The sequence below is a fragment of the Dipodomys spectabilis genome, unplaced genomic scaffold (genome assembly GCF_019054845.1).
Source record: "Dipodomys spectabilis isolate Male_0828 unplaced genomic scaffold, ASM1905484v1 ptg000032l, whole genome shotgun sequence".
Classification (NCBI taxonomy): domain Eukaryota; kingdom Metazoa; phylum Chordata; class Mammalia; order Rodentia; family Heteromyidae; genus Dipodomys; species Dipodomys spectabilis.
In genome coordinates this window covers 3520699-3538961 of record NW_024870709.1, presented here as the reverse complement: position 1 = coordinate 3538961, position 18263 = coordinate 3520699, and the positions used below count along the sequence as shown (strand labels likewise).

The 18263-nt window shown below is 36.9% G+C and overlaps 1 protein-coding gene across 4 annotated transcripts in view; it reads right to left on the bottom strand.

The window, feature by feature from the left end:
- Positions 1-18263, bottom strand: part of LOC122105645 (amyloid beta precursor protein) — a 211365-nt gene that overhangs the window by 125769 nt on the left and 67333 nt on the right. For all 4 annotated transcript variants that reach the window (XM_042676972.1, XM_042676973.1, XM_042676970.1 and 1 more), the window contains exon 3: positions 12030-12159. In XM_042676972.1, coding sequence (XP_042532906.1) covers positions 12030-12159 — 130 coding nt within the window. The remainder of the gene's footprint in view (positions 1-12029; positions 12160-18263) is intronic.

Below are 18263 nucleotides of genomic sequence, written 5' to 3'. Positions count from 1 at the left end.
AAAAGTCCACATTTTTTTAATGGGGACAAACATCTAGGTAAATTACAATGTCTCTTTCTGTGACTACGCCACTCTGGACTTGGAGTTTGTTCCTAAGATATATAAGCAAGACAGTTCTATTACTATAAATCAATTTGCTGGATTCACCAGTCCTCGCAAAGTGGAAATAATTGGGTTTCTGGAATAAGGTTTTGACAGTAAATAACTACAGTTAATGTTTCAAAAGGTAGGTCCACACTACACTCTAGCAAAAAAAAAAAAAAATCCCTTTTAGGAATTCTGATCCATGGCTTTAATCCAGTGGTTTATGAGGGTCAGTGAGTTCTTTGACTACACTATTGATATCAAATAAAATCTAATCAGTACTTCCAACTCCTGATAATGGAACATATAGCTAACAATTGTCTTAAGATTTTAAGTATAAAGGGATGTATACTCCAGTTAGGTTATTCATAACTAGGAAACAAAGCAAACAAAAAAAGTTCCTACATCTATTAATGTGCAATTTGAGACTAATCAGACCTTTCTCAGTAACATAAGTATAAAAATAATTTCCAAATTAACAAAAATCCCATGTCATCTAGTGCAATGAGATCAAGGCTTGTCCTCAATCTGGTCATTTTCTTTTATCACTACAATTTCAATCATAGATGGAAATGGAAATTTCTGCTCCCTTTGCTACTTTTCTGCTTGAGTGAATTTGATAATGAAAACGTCTGCTCCTCTCAGACAGAGCACAAGTGTCATTCAAATTCTATCCACCAGACAAAGAGATAATGCATTTGTTTAGATGCAAACTCACTTAAATACGTGTCCTTCCAGGCTGCAGCACTCAAATTCTCTTCAGTAATAAAGCAAGGCACAAACGAAGGTGCATTCAGGCTGCAAACATCTCCACATTGCACCCTCCCCCTCTGCACACAGTCCGCCCACTCCTTCCTTTCCAAACTGTGTACTTAGCCAGAAGACGGTGGAACTGTGCCAAACCCCATTCCATTACCCCAACGGTATTCCAGGTCATCAACGCAAAGTCACATGAAAGGCCAACTTTGGTTTTCCTCTCCAGGGAGCAAATATTTTGAAGAGCAAGCATTCCAGGCCAGAAGAAACATAGACTTTAAATCACGGTTAAGTTATAAATTGTTTCACAAAGTAGGGTCCTGCCATACATAGTGACATAAAAAATATCTGCAGCAGGCAAAGCGTTCATTTTATATTTAACATATAGAAATGAGGAGGATTGTAATTATAAGGGTTCTCATCCTCCCAAATAATACAATTTCTGTCTTTCCTTAACAGCTATAAAGAAGACTAAAATGTACATAAAGGAAAAGCTATAGTTAGGGCTGAAGTTATTTGATCTTAGAAATGCTGTGGTTTTTGGTGAAAGTTGAGGAAGAACACGACTTGGATAAGAATAGCTGGATAGGAGAATGTCATAAGAAAAGTGTGATTTACCTCTTTTAGGGATAAAGCAGACTTGTCAGGCTGTAGAATTTCCACCATCTTAGCTAAAAGTAAGTAAGCTTAAAGTAATAGTTAAATGAGATATGTACTAAAGTTTACTCACACGGAAGCACAATGAGCAAAAGGTCAGTTTCCTCTTTTGTGCAGGTCCCTGTCCACTCATGCCATTACATGATTTTCTACATGTTCATTTCATTTTGGGCTTTCATTTGCAAAGTATCTTTTATCACAAAGCCTTAGTTCTTAAATTCTTAAAACAGAAGCGTTCACATAAATCCCTGGAAACAGTGCATTTTTGTTGTTCTTGTTGTGCTGGCCCTGGGACTTGAACTCAGGGTCTGGGCACTGTCCTTGAGCTTCTTTTTCTGAAAGCTAGTACTCAATTACTTGAGCCATAGCTCCATTTCGATTTTTTTTAGTAGTTTTTGGAGATAAGATTCTCACAGTTTCCTGCCTAAGCTGGCTTTGAACAGCAATCCTCAGATCTCATCGTTCTGAATAGTTAGGATTAGAAGTGTGAGGCACAAGAAAGTGCCTGGCTGGAAACGTATTTTTTTAAGGCTTTGTATTGTAGGTTATCTCTAAGCAAAATAGATGATGTACTGAAAAGTCAACAGTCATACCAAATAAGTACAAAAGATATCTTTGATAATGAGTCTCATGTGCAAATAAATACTTGCCAACTATAACAAGTAATAGGTAATCTGTGTTTTTAAGCACTTTTTTTCCCCTAAAGCACACAGAGCAAGTTTATTTAAAAGTGTAAAGCAGTGGAAGCCTCAAAACATGAGGACAGTACTTGTCATTCTTTATACATTTGGGCCAGCTCTTCCGGCATTATTCTACATGAAGTATTTTTCTGGTGGTTTTCTTTCAGATAATTTAACTTTCTTCTGTCCAATTATAAATTATAACATGGGCATAAGGTCTTTTTATAGTGTAAGAAATTGTAACAACAAGACCACATCTTTAAAAAAAATATTTTCCAAGAATTCTTATGTCTAAGTACTTAAAAGGCTGTCAAAAATCAAATTTTAAGAGATTATACTCAATTATAAGTTGCCATGTCAAAACAAGTTAAAATTAGCACATAAATATTTTGTAGAGATTTAATCTTGATTGATTTTATTCTTGCATAAAAATAATGAAGTAAAGCAAAGTAGCAGCAATAATAACTGGGGATTCTGTAGATGGCTCAGTATGAGGTTAATTTCTGCATCCAAGGTAGTGTCTCCATTAGTTCATTCAAATTTAGTTGATTTTAATGCACAAAATCAAGGAACCAGGAGACGTAATGAGCTAAGAAAAAAATCTATTTTTTACCTAAGATATATATTTTAAATCCCAAATAGTATCCAGTAGTAAATAGGAAAAATGTATTTCCTATGCTCATATCATCTATAGTAATCTAAGAAGCTTGAATTTGCTTTACTGAGTATTTTATGTGTGTGGTGGTGTGAGGATGAAACCCATACATTATACATAACCTCTGAGTTAACGTCCCTAGCTTATAAAATCAACAAACAGCTGAGATGTAAGCTAAGAGCCACTACTTTCACAGGTCACATTGAGTGGATTCTTGTTGACGCCACAGTAAGAAGCCAGGTCTCCAACGTACTAACTCGGGAATCATCAATGCAATCCTTTGGGAAACTAGCACACCTCTGCAGCCTCCAACCAACTATTGTGTGAAAATGAAAATGCTAGAAGGATGGTGATGAAGGGGATGAGTCTGATCCAGGTACCTCGTATATATTTATGGACATGCCAGAATGAAATCCCTTTGTACAACCTATTAGTGCTAATAAAAATGTGAAGATGAAGTACAATTGTGGCTCAAGTGATAGAGCACTAACATTGCCCACTAAAGCTCAGGGACAGTGCCCAGGTCCTGAGCTCAAGCTGCAGGACTGACATAAAAAAAAAAAAAAGTAAAAAGATATTCAGTCTTCATAGAATGATAGGTATTTTGTGCCAAAGAGATACAAAGACTGAAAAAATTTAAATTTGTGTGTGTGAAAAAAGGAAGAGCTAAAGAGGAACACCATCAAAAGTATGCCTAAAGAATGTTTTTCTGCTCAGTATGAACTAGAGTAGGCACAGGTGAAGCAAACAAGGCAAGCAGATGTAGGTGTATGGTTCTGGTGAGATGTGACAAACTAGATTAAGGCAATGGAAGCAGAAACAAAAGTGTCGGGTTTGACACCTATCACAACGGCAGCTCTGCTGAGCTCAGAGAGATTCTAAACCCAGTAAGCAGGACAGAATCAGTGGTGTCACTAACACAGAAGGGCTAAAGAGGGGAGGCTAAAATTCCAGAAAGATAATTAGCTGGGTAGGAGCTTAAAATGTGGTTGAGTTGTTTATGGAAGCTACATTTGAAATGGACATCCAAGTTAGGAGAATATTGTCTAAAAAACAAATTTTAAGTCTACTTCTCCAGAAAATGGATGGACTATCTTAAAATAAATGGTATAACAAGTGTTTAACAATGAAAGGGAAATGCTAAGGGGAATGCTATAAATATCAGTAGTTATAATTTTCAAAGTGGAAGAAAAAAAGAGCTTGAAAGAGAAAATCGGGAACAGAAGCAGCAGCCTGATAATGTGGGAAGGCCACTGAGTGACTGAGGGACAGAAAAGTATCCACAGGATTGTAAAGACTACTTTAAACTGAGATCCTCAGATCTCAGAAGCTAGTATTCCAGGCGTAAGCCACAGCACCCAGCTAGCTAATTTTTAAATAAGACATATGGATGTGATTAACAGAAGTTAATGTTTATATCTACAAACTATACTAATTATTACAGTATATCATAAGAATTTCAAGTTTCTAAAGCCCATAACTAATGTGATTATTATTTAGAAATAGACTTCTATTAAAACATGGCTTTATGATTAAATTTTAAAGTAAAGCTAACCAAAAAGAATATAGAGTAACTCACCAACTTTTTAGTAGACTCTGTTTCCTACATTTCAGATCTTCTTGTTAAGATCCAAAGACACTTGCTGTTTTGAGAGTCCTATATGACTTCTCAGTTGTTAAAACTTATCCTTCCTCTGTTGACCAGTATGGGCATAGGATTTTTGTTGTTGTTGATTTTAATGTACTATGTGATTTTTGTTTCTTTTATATGTTCTCTCCTCTATGATATATACCCTATTGTCACTGTATTTGATTTAGTTACCTGCATCCTGTAGATACATTTATTTAATTTGGAGAGGAGAAGGGGAATAACAAAATGCTGAAACAAGGACACAGGATGACCCATTGCAACAATGATATAAGACACTATGTCGGAAATGATCTTTACAACTTCCTCAAGAGTGAGGGGTGAGGGAAGAAATGTGGGGGGGAGGCAAAAAACAAAGGAAGGGTAACAATGTTGGACCCCTCTGTACAATATCTTTACAATAAAATTTAAAAAGTAGATGGCATTTAACATACTGTTTCAAAGCCTTTCTAGTCGGAGAAATTCTTACTTTATGTACTCTTTCTTTCTGGTGTTCAGGAGATTCCTTCTTTTCCTTTTTCCTCCTCTTTGTAATATTCAGCTAATTCCTCAATTCAGTACTTCTATCCAGCTTTCTTAAATATGTACTATGTCCTATGACATGTTCTGGGGTCTGTGGATTTTCCAGTGAATGCACTGAAGTCCCAGTCACCAAAGGCCATGCATTCTAAACAGAAACCAATTATTTCCGAACTTACAGGTATTACAGAAAAGTATTCTTCATCTTTAGCACCATGACTTATTTATTCTCAACATAGCTCTCTACAATATTCTTTTCCTTTACTAGTCCCTCAAATCCACTAACAAGAATACTTACTCCCAACCTATTATCTTTTTTTTTTTTTTTGGCAGTAATAGGATTTGAACTCAGGGCCTTACCTTCTTGGCTCATTTTGTTGTTGTTGTTGTTGTTGAAGGCTGGCTCTTTACCACTTGAGCCATACCTTTAACTTCTGGCTTTTTGCTAGTTAACTAAAGATAAGACTCTATTGTGTTTGTCTGTCCAGGCTAGTTTTGAACTGAGATCCTGAGATCTGAGTCCTGAATAGCTAGGATTACAGGTGTAAGTCGTGGGCACCCAACTTGATCTAACGATCATTAAAATTGGAAGAGGATGACAAACTGTATCACTAGGATACTCTAAGGCACACAAATAGAGTATAACCAGGTTATTCTATAACCCAATTTTCCCATTCATGAAAAGAATTCATATAATAAAAAATATTTACCCTTGACCAGGGTACATTGTATGCATATAAGGACATTTCAGAATGAAACCCTCATACAACTGATGTTAATAATAATAATTATAAAAAGATATATCCTGATGCATAGTATTTGCTCTGTAACAAGGATTAAATAAGTGGGTATCTTAGGTAATTTTAGGACAACCTCATACACAAAATAAATGAAATCACACTGAGGCTCACATATTTTTCTGGGCAGCAGATAGAAAAAAAATGAATCGAATCCATGTCTTTCCAAACTGAAAATGTGACTTGCCTACTGTTCCAAATTTAAACAATCAGCTATTTTATTCTATTCTGATTACCTCATTTTCCCTCAGAAGAACCAGCACTAACTATTGTCCTCGAACATGTATGTGTTTTGGAATTTAGCCTCTTCATTTTCTTTGCAAGTCTCAAAGGTCTACCTCATAGCCACATCTCTCTAGAGGCATTTTCCAGATGTTCCACTCATACTGCTATTGCCCTACCTTCCAATGGTATGGTGATACATCATCTTATTTATATAAAAGTGTCCACAACATCTGCTCATAAAGCAGAGTACCAATTAAGATTGGACATTTGACCAGACTTGTGTTAGGGAAGAACTTTGGAGAAAATATGTCCAGTTTTGGCCACACTGAAGTTGAGGTACCCAATCAAACACCCATCATCAAATTAGTAGATAGTGACACGTCTTCAGAGTAAAACCAATCAGGACAACAAACCTCAACACATATACAGGGAAATGCTTCCCTCAATTCTGTAAAATGGGCACAATGGTAATTTTATATTGTGTAAGGAAAAGTTGCACTCAAGGAAAGGTTGGTACACAATACAGTCTAGTTCCAGTCAACTCAAATTTAGATAGTAAATTAAGACATTATTCCCAGTCATTAGACTTGTAATTTGTATTGATATTATTAATTTTGTATAAATCAACATTTATTATTTATAGTCTTTGTGAATTTAATTCTTATTTTCCCCACAGAAGGAGAAGGTACGTAAATCACTGACTAACACCTCATTTAGCTCTCATGCTAACTTCCCATTTCTAACTGGTAAATGGCTGTCTTCCTGATTTTTCCCCTTTAAGGTCTTCTCCATTATGGGACACAATTTCACACTTAAGCCTTCCCCGTTCCCTTCTTACCAACACGTAATACCATCAGGAATATCTTACTTGCATGGGGACAAATGACAGTTTGCCCTTTTGATACCTATCCAAAAGCTTGATAGAAGCTTGAACATCAAGGTGCTCCAATTAAGAGGTCCTAGAACTTTTGGGGCTAGTAAGAGGTCACTGAAAAATGTGCCCTTGGTAGCAAGGAATTTGTTGTGAGACTTCAGCCTGCTTTTCCTCTTCTTTATTTTTCCTTTGCTTTCTGACTAGAAGTTGAGTGATGTTGCTCTATCACATGCTCCCATTCTGATGCGGGTGCCTCACCACAGGCCCCAAAGCAATGGTGCCAAACAGTTATGGACTGGAATCTACACAACCTTTCTCTTTGTAAGTTGATTGTCTCAGGTATTTCATTACAATGACAGAAAGCTTAAATTGCTTACACTTAAAGCAAAATGGCTTAAACTGGCCATGATGTACTTTCGTCTTTTTTATCTGGTAACATTTTTTTAAAAACTTTTAGATTTTCTTTTGCTAAAAGTAAAGTTTTAAATAAATTATGCCTCATTTTTTTTTTTATACATTCATCAGTACTGTATCTCTCCCAAACTCTGGGAAAGAATCCTAAAACCACATTAAATCCAAGCTAGTTCTCGGAGACAGATAATATATCCATGCCATTTTGTTTTGAAACCCTCCCCATTTTTCTCCTGCAATCTGCACTGCCTACTCCTCAGACTACTCCCCCAGCTGTTGCCTTGATTTCCCTGCCTTTTAATGTTCAAACTCACTGAAAGGAAAAGGGAAAGAGAGGTCTCCTGGGAAACATCACCAGCAAGAACTGAATTATTAAATGAATAAGGAAGAGAGGGAAGTTAAATGATGCCACTCAGTGACTACAATAATAATAACAATAATAATAGTAATAGTAATAGTAGTAACAGGATTCATCTCTAGACTAGGTCAAGTTCTAATATTTGAATACTTCATAACCTTTATATACTAGAATGAAAGTATCTCTTAAATTTGGCTTTACCCTGTTGTGTCTATATTGTTTGTTGCACATGTGAAGCTTTCTATGTGTGACTATAAAAGAAAAAGGCTATTTTTTCTTAATTTCTATTAAGTAAAAACAATAAATAATTTTTACATATGAAAATATTTGACAAAAATATTTTCCTTAATTAAATTTTAGCATTCAAAATTAATTCTATCGTTTAAAATAAGTAAATAGTAATGGATATTATTTCAACTATTGTAAATATATTGTACCTAATTCAAAATGCTAAATCTGAAACCTTTAAAGTCCACACAATAAGTCTGTTTTAGTTCTATCACACTGGATTGCTTGGACATCTGATCTGAGCACTTAAAGATCCTTAAAATCTATACTATAAATGTTCTTCATCCCATCTTTCTCCCTCTTTTGTTAGGGTCTGAACTCAGAACATTTTGATTGCTGGGCAAGGCTCTGCCACTTGAGCCATTTTTCCAGCCCCATTTTTGGAATGCAATGAAGTCCACATACTATTCTTGACTGTTGTTCTACTGTGTGAGGTGTCTCAAAATAATTGTTTTTGCAGAAATTCAAAGAACTTCTGTGGTACAGTATCTGTCAGAGTATCCAAACATATACTCTTCATTCTTAAAGTGGGGTAAGATAATTGTAGATTATTGACTGAAATAACCAGGTAGAAAAAAAATCTGTTTGTCCTAAAATTTTTATTAAAAATATCAAAAATTAAAATGAATTGGATTACCTTTAATTTCTCATTTTGCTATTCCTAAAGAGTTTTCTGGTCATTAATACTTACATATTACAAACGTCCTCATCATGAAATGAAACTCAATGACATTTTCAGATAGTAATTCTTTACACTCAAATTTTTCTTTTAGATTAAACTATTAACCTGACTTTGTACCCTGTAAATCAACAGTAATTTATCTTCTGCACTGTACCTTCTTTTCAGGGGAAAAATAAGTATAGATGTGTGCCAATTCAGCAGTGGATCTGTTGGATTCATTACTCCATGAAGAGAAGTCATTCAAATGGAATGGGCTTAAAAGCTTTTGCAAGAATATGATTCTCCCAGACTGATAATAAATGATGTGCTTTGAATTCTACATAGATTAATTCATAAACTCAGGTTTTACCAGAAAGCAAGGAATTAAATGAGAAAAACAGCTTGGGAAACCATTCAGTCCTCAGCAGCAAAGTAGCCACAGCAACCTGATACACTTTCACCATCTCAATGAGGAATGTAAGATACTACAGAGCAAGTACGTCCAAGACAAACACAGGGTGTAGAGAAAAATAATGCAGTGGAACACTGGTTCCTTTATCCATAGAGAAGTTGGGAGTGTTACATGCCAAACATAACAGACATTTTTCTCTCTTCAAGTTTGACTCTGACTATGTCTATGCATAACCTTGAAGACAATTATATTTTGTTTCTGAGGTCTCATTTTGTGAGAATTAACCTTACTTTAACTCTCTTTTTTATCTAAAGGATGTATTTGGATACAGTCAAGAGATTTCAGGGAGCAACTTGGGTTAATGCTAAACAGTCATTCTTTGTTCAAGGAAAAAATACTATGCAAGAATGTTATTATTGCCACTAAAGAGCACAAAACAGCACTTGGAGATTTATCCTACACCAGGGGCTATAGTTGTCACCTTTACCAGCATATTATCTGTTGTGACTTTTTTTAATGTTATTTACTGCCTCTAATTTACAGCCTTTCTTATGTGATTCAATTTTATAAATCTGGTGAATAGCTGTTCTAATGTAATTTTTTTATTAATAAGTTTTTTATTGTGAAAATACTGTACATAGGGGTTACAATTACATGAGCAAGGTAATGAGTACATTTCACTAGATTAGAAATCAAGACATGATAGGTTGTAGTTCAGATGCTCCCACATAATAGCTGACTGTTTAAACTTGACTATAACTGTGAAGGAAGACTAATTAAGCCTGTTTGCATTATGGATAAATGATTAAAACAGTTTCCTTACATAATTACAAGGGGCTAGATAACAGGATAGCTACCAGAATAAAAAATTACGGGAAAAAAAGGATGGCACAGAAGAAGAAACAGATGGAGCACAAAAAATTAAAACAATGTTGAGTAGCACTGGGACCTTGCATTAGTGTAAACACAATGTACCTATGAGTTATATGCCCAAGCTTTTCAATTCTCTTTCCTGAAAGGCATATGGCACATTATATGCCTGTGTAATACTTCTGTTTGATGATTCTGGAAAATTTGCCACTACCTAAGAAATAAACAATGCATACCTTTTTATAGTATAAGCTCAATAGCAAAATAATGTCCTATTAGGATCCATTTCAGCTCCAAGGAAGAAGACTAAGGATTTTCAAAATGAGAAATATGATCAATGGTTCAAGTAAGCTAAATCCAGAAAATGAATGTGTGGCTCAAGGGATAGAATGTCAGCCTTGACTGAATGGAACAAGAGCAAGAGGCCCTGAGTTCAAGCCCTAGTACCAGCCAAAATAGGTTAAATCCCTTCTGTCAATACTTAATAATTATCTACCCTCATTGATAGTCAAGTATAAGAAGTGTCAACATGCTTACTTTGTATTAAATTAAACCCAGAGGTGAGGAATTTACTAAATATGTCACAAGTGAACTGTCTCCTTGAATTACCTACTCCTAGCTGGGTGCTGGTGCCTCACGCCTGTAATCCTAGCTACTTAGGAGCCTGAGATCTGAGGAATAGGACAATTCAAAGTCAGCAGGCCTGGAAAGTCTGTGAGACTCTTATCTCCAACTAACCATCAGAAAACCTAGGGCTGTGACTCAAAGTAATAGAACACTAGCCTTAAACAGAAAGCTCAAGGACAAGCAGGCCCATGACTGAACCAAAAAAAAAAAAGTATGTATTTCTACATCAGAGGAGCCCAAAATCTCCTCAAAAGGTAAAAGGAAAATCTGGTATTTTAGCTGCAGGCAAAGCCAGAGCAGAAATTAATTCCTTCCCAGCCTTTGGGCAATTATGGGCTTCTCTCAATTTTTCTTTGCTCATATCCACCCTTTGTATTTCTGTAAGCATTTGCCAGTGAAGTAGTCCCCCCTCCTCTTTCTCTCTCCCTCTACTTCTCCCCCCACCCCTCTCTTCTATCTTTTCTTTTGTTTTGTATTTCGGTGGTACTGGGACTTGAACTCAGGGCCTGGGTACTATCCCTTAGCTTTTTTACTCAAGGCTGGTGCTTTACCTCTTGAACTATGGCTTCTGGGATTTGTTTTTGTTTTTTGCTGGTTATTTAGAGATAAGAGTCTCAGAGATTTTTTTTCTGTCTGGATGGCTTTGAACCATAATCCTTAGACCTAAGCCCCTTGAAAAGCCAGGATTATATCTGTGAGCCACAAATGCCCAGCATTTTTGCAAAATGACATAAAGATCTGGCACTGTAGAGGCATAAATTGGTTAAGCATAAAAAATTTCTCTGGAATTTCTTCCAGCAGCTCTTGGGACATATGACTTCAAAGTTCAGTTTAAAATTGGGTAGCCAGAGCCTAATCTATTATTCTAGATGAAGCAATTATGATCCAAATAAAATAATATCTAAATCTGAGGTCACTTCTGATATGACATATAAGTGTCATATCAAGTATTATATATAATAATACATGTTCAAAGACCTAATACCTGGTTTCAGTGAATAACATTCTAACAAAAAAAATATCCAAACATTTCTATAAAACAGGCAAGTGAGAATGCAAAGAATCAAATCATTACAAGGTTTGGCCACCCGATTGAGCAAACTTCTACCAACCTGGTGATCTCTGTGCATTATCTTCTTGGTGCAGTAACTACATTAGTTTGAGATAAACAATTGCTGGAGTCAGCCGACCCAGTACAGAATTTTCTGGGAATATGAGTTCTAGATAAGAGTACTTAAACAAGACACAATTTTTTATTATATTTAAAATCCTTTATACTTGCAAGCCAGATAGAAATATAGATACCATTTTTTTTTAATATTTTCAGTCCATAGTAGGCTGATGTGAAACTCACAGATACAGAGAACCAAATTGCATATCTCAGCAGGACTGGATCTCTGTATCCACCATCTCACGTGAATTATTATTATAAATTATTATATATGATTATAAAAACCATTATGAGAGCATGTTCTCAATCACACTACTACAGAGTCACCTGGCTCACCTAGGCAGCGGTAGGGAATCACAATGTGTGTGTGGGTCTTGCATTGCTTGCGGCCCCGCTTGCACCAGTTCTGGATGGTCACTGGCTGGTTGGCTTCCACCACATTGGTGATCTGCAGTTCAGGGTAGACCTGGGGGAGCACACAAGAGAAAACCGTTACTCTTGGCAGGGGACTGACATGGACATACACCCAAATACCATCCACTACTATTATAAGGTATTTCTATTGTGTAAAAGTTAAGCTTGCTCTACCTCTGACCAAGCAAAAGAAAGTCAATGTAAAGCAAAAGGGACAGGTAAGAAAGCATCTAATCATTACAGTCAGGGAAATACAAATATGACTTGTATTTCATTTTTCCTTCCCAAGGAAGAGAAAGTACAAAAAGAGAAGAGGGAAGGAGGGATTCTTAGAAGCACAGGGTTAACCAGGCACTAATGGCTCATGCCCATAATACTAGCTACTCAGGAGGCTGAGATCTGAGAGCTACAGTTCAAAACAAGCCCAGGCAGACACATCTAAGAGACAATTATCTCCAATTAATCAGCAAAAAGCTGGAAGTGGAGTTGTAGCTCAAGTGGTAGAGTGAGAGCCTTGAGCAAAAACTTCAAGAGAAAGTGTGAGGCCCTGAGAGGCCCCCTCCCACCCCCCAATAGGGTTATGGTCAGATAAACTTGGTATGAAGACTATAGCTAGTAACGTTCTAAAGAAATATTAAAGGAGGTATGTCTAGGGATATTATTCTTACTTAAATTCAACCTACCCCTATCTCATTAGCTAGATAAATATGTTGTATAGAGAATATGGCCTATGGCAAGCTCTCTGCAAAAAAATAAGTCAGCTTCTTTATTCAAAGTAGTTTATACAGGAGTTTCAAAGACGTTATTTAGATAAAGAACTGTATTCATGAATTCTCTTCCCATAATAACAAACTAAGATTACTATTAGTGAATCATGAGGTTTGCTGTGTACTTGGAATGAGATGTCAAACTCAATCAACTAAAATACATTTGTGAAATGTCAATTGTTATTTCTTAATAATGGGTAGAGATTTGAGATAAAATATAAACATAAAAATGTGTAGCTAAAATAAGTTGTTCTGATCAACTGGTGAGGTAGTGTGGAATAAATTCAGTGGTTGAGGAATATGCTAGGAGAATACACACACACACACACACACACACACACACACGCACACACATGCATTTGCAGCTAAGTCAGAATCCTGGGAAGGGTACTGAAAGAAAAAAAAAAAAAGAGGTTCCCAAGCAGTAACTTAGATCCAAAGATTACACCTACTTCATTTTATTTTGGTATGTTCATAAGTATCTTAACCTTCTAATACAAGAGAGTCACAGACAATGTTCTACTTCAAAATGACACTAAAATTTTATAGCTCCATAGCTTTATTCTACATAATGGAAGACAAGTGCCTTTTGGAATAGAAATGTAATTCTCCCACCACTTTTTCTTACGTATTATATCTCAAATGTACAGCACTCATGAGTCATAAACTCTATGGCATTAGTTTGCCCCAGGGGACATGACTTTATGTGCAGTAAAGTGTGACTTACTGCATTTTCTTGAAGGGGTCCAAGCTGCCACTTCTCAGAAATATTACCCTGCTAAGAGTTTTCTCTGGAGTTGTCAGTTTTCTGTAAAGCCTGTAGCAGACATAGTCGTATTGCATTTCCATCTTTTCAGTTTAAGCTAACAAACTGTATGTAGGTACAAGCTGATAGGAGAAAAGGTCCTTTCTTATATGCCATCTTAGATAACTATCATAATATCCAGTACAATTAAACATTAAGTTATTAGACTGCAAATTTCTATAGGTAGAAGTGTACACTGGTAAATTAAAGCCCAAGAATATACTTTCTTCCTAAACATTTGAAACCCAACAATATGCAAAAAGGTCTGGTGACATGGCTCAAGTTGTAGAATGCCTGAAACAAAGAAAGAAACAAACAAAAAGAGAGAGGGAAAAAGAAGGAAGGAAGAAAGGAAGGAAGGGAGGGAAGGAGGGAGGGAGGGAGGGAGGGAGGGAGGGAGGGAGAGAGGATTACAGGCAGGAGCCACCAACATCCAGAGCAAAAAGGAAAGGGGAATGGGAAAGGGTAACGGGGAAAGGAAAGAGAAGGAGCAAAGGAAAAGGGGAAAGGAAAAGGAAAGGACTGAGTAAGGTATGCGTTGTTCCTTGGACTTCCTTCAGCTTCTTTTTCCATAGCACTGACAACTGAAATGGTTAATATGCAAAAGGATGACGAAATTATAAAATTTGAACCACAGAGAGTCCAGGCATAATTTGCCTAAATTCCAGGTATAAATTGCTTACTGTGTAGTCAAATGGAAGCAGTAATTTCAACTGGAGCCAGTTACTTTTATCCAGAAATAAAAAGCTATTAAATTGGAATTACCAAAGACAATCAAGTTAAAGGGAGATGAAGATCAAAATGGAAAGAAACAAAATCTCTGTGGAAACACAGAAAGATACAACTGTATGCAGAAGCAACTCCCCAGCTAACAAACAAGAGCTATAATATATATTTGACAGAATAACAAAAATAACAAATACTATTTTTCATTAAATTTCTCCAGTCAATCCTAGAGGCAAAGATGCAATTTTATGTTGATAAAATAGCATAGCTCTTCATTTAGTCAAGAATAAAAACTAAAATAATTAGACACACGTCTTCATATCTTGATAAGTTCACTGCTTCCACCATAATTAAGTACAAGTGTCAGCTCAATGTTCCATAGTTCTTTGTGACATCTCAAATCTTAATATCAGAAATAAAGTTGTGAAAGTTCTTTAAGCTGTTTCATTTGCACGTCTTTCAACATAAATCACACACACACACAAACACATACACACAGAAAGTTATTATAACAGACATTTCTAATAATTTTAATTTACTTATACAACAAACATGAATGAATATAGTCTCTTCTAAAATGCTTTATGTGAAATCTGAGTAATTTTCTTGATTACACATCTATATTATATATAATATAATTTTTATATTATATATAATATATATTAGCAGTCATGGGGCTTGAACTCTGGGTCTGGGCACTGTCCCTGAGCTTCTCATCTCAAGGCAAGCAGTCTACCACAGAGCCACAGTGCCACTTCTAGTTTTCTGGTGGTTAACTGGAGATAAGAGTCTCACAGACTTTCCTGCTTGGGCTAGCTTTGAACAAGATCCTCAAATCTCAGCCTCCTGAGTAGCTAGGATTACAGGCGTGAGCCACCAGAATCTGGCTCAAAAAAAAAAAAACATTTTTAAAGAAGTTATACATAACTTTTCAAAAGTTATCCATATTAGAAGCAGCTAGAAGCCAAATGAGTCAGCAACTTAAAAAATAAGGCATCTTAATGGGCTGGGAAGGTGGCTCAGTGGTAGAGCACTTGCCTTGCATGCATGAGGCCCTGGGTTCAATTCCTCAGCACCACATAAGCAAGAAGAAAAAAGCTGAAGTGGCGCTGTGGCTCAAGTGGTAGAGCGCTAGCCTTGAGCTGAAGAGCTGAGGGACAGTGCCCAGGCCCAGAGTTCAGGACCCACGAACCCCCCCCCCAAAAAAAAAAATAAGGCATCCTAATTTTGACAAATCTTTCTGAATTACATCTACACAGAATAATCTCATGTATATATACGTTCCCTGTGTTCCAAGGAGACTTTTACATCACAGTTTTAAATGTTCAAGCCCATTAAGAACCATTTAGGTAAAGAAATTTCTACCACAGTGTAAAGGAAAGTCAGCCATCTCTCTACTGTGGAAATGTGTTATATCTACCACAGTGTGCTTCACCTTCACCTTCACATTAAGGACCTACCTGTACCACCTCCCCCATGAGCTAGATCCATTACCTCTGCTTAATTTTAAGGCTGTTAGGAGACTGCCAGCCCACTACTACTCTCTGTGGTGCTCCAACGGCAGCTATCCTAAATCTGATTTGTTAGTGACATTTTAACTCTGCACATCCAGTTTGCAGGGGACCGGAGGCACCCCTCTTCCTTCAGAGTTGTAAACACATACTCATCCAAGCTTACTAGGTGAGCAGACTTGCCTGGATACTAAGATATAACACACACAGGTGAACAAATAGGCATCTTTCTGCTGGTCTAGGGAAGAAAACAGGAAGATGTGCAGAGAGAAGAAAAGATGAGAGACAGACAAGAGGGTCAAACAGGGCCTGGCTTGTGACTCCTTGAGTCTTGGCACATGCATTTGGATACTTAGTGATACACCAGCCCCTTTCTAAAACATAAGCTATGTTAGTAGCTTTTTGTTCCTCTACATGAAAGAGACCCTAAGGAGAAAGGCCTAGTTCACAAATACCTCTGTTGGATTCCTCCAATCCTGGCACCCACACCTTCTCATCTGATCACTGCATCTTACAATACCTGATCACTAGCCACTTCCTACCTCATAGTCACACGCGTGACTTCCATCCTATTAGAATATGCTATGCTCCTTGAAGGCAGAGATGATGCTATACATTTTGTGTTTCTACACAGTAGACAATGATGCTGTAGAATCTTCCTGAGTATTTCAGGTTCAGTTCTGAATCCGTTCAGTATTCCACACTTAAGTACAATGATCTAAATAGTTATTAGATTATGAGCTTTCTGGGCAAAATAAATCTTCTAATATTGTTCTTTCAAGCAGATGTAGCATCTCACATACCTAAAAGCATCTTATATAAGAACTGTATTATATTATAATGAATACTGCAAGGCTCAGGAAAACATTGCAGTATTTATTATAATATAATTCATTATAATATAATGAATTTAAGGAATTTAAGAAAGTTGAGAATATGTAGTTTTTTAAAATCTTTTTTATTGTACAAATGTTGTACAGAGGAGTTTCAGTTACATGAGTAGGGTAATGAGTACATTTCATAGTGAACATTGTTACCTCCTCCTTTATTTTCCCCCTACCATCACTTACCTCCCCAATTCCTCCCATCCCCACCCCCACCCCAACATTATAAAGTTCGTTTTCAATATAGTATCCTGTACATCTCGTCGTCACACTGGGTCAGCCTGCATCCCCATTTAAGCCTTTTGCAATATCCCTTCCCCTCCCCAAATTACAAAAATATATATACAAGGTGCAGAGCACTGGCATCAAATCCAGTGAAAACAGGGGTTATACCATGGGGGAAGAACATACAATAGAAACAAAAGAATCACCTAGTGTATTGTCAGTACATTAAAAACACTAGCAAGAAAAAAAAACCCTCTTGTGGGTACATTTTGGTTAACATTATCTCATGTGGTTGTATGTACATAGCCTTTAACCTACTTTGCTTGTCCCTAGACACGTACTAGTCACTGCAAACAAGGAAACCATGGGACCTATGTTTCTTTGGGCCTGGATTACTTCACTTTAATATGATTTTTTTCTGTCTTTCCATTTCCTAACAAAGGAGGCAATGTCGTTTTTTCATATATATATATATGACAGAGGCATATATATGTGTATATATATATATATATACACACACGTGCGCAAGCGCGCGCGCGCGCGCGCACACACACACACACACACACACACACACACCACATTTTCATTTTCTTGATCCATTCATCTACTGAGGGGCATCTGGGTTGGTTCCATATCTTAGCTATGGTAAATAATGCTGAGCTAAACATGGTTGTGCTGGTAGTTTTGGTATGACCTTGTTTGTGATTCTTTGGGTAAATGCCCAAAAGTGGGATTGCTGGGTCAAAAGGGAGCTCTATGTGGAGTCTTTTGAGCAACCTCCATACTGCTTTCCAGAGTGGTTGAACAAGTTTACACTCCTGCCAACAATGCAGTAGGCCACATCCCCTCCAGCATCTGTTGTTATTAGATTGAGAATATGTAGCTTTTTATATGTGACTATTTCTTTCTAACCCGTGTTGTCACACACACACACACACACACACACACACACACACACACACACACACACACACATTTTTTTGCCGTCATGGGGCTTGAACTCTGGGCTTGGGTGCTGTCCCTGAACTCTTCAGCTCAAGGTAAATGCTCTACCACTTGAGCCACAGCACCACTTCTGGTTTTCTGGTGGTTTACTGGAGATAGGAGTCTTAAGGACTTTCTTGCCCAGGCTGGCTTTGAACTCTAATCCTCAGATCTCAGCCTCCTGAGTAGCTAAGATTATAGGCATGAGCCACTGGCGCCCAGCAGTGGGGGAAACCAGAAATCTATAGAGTTGT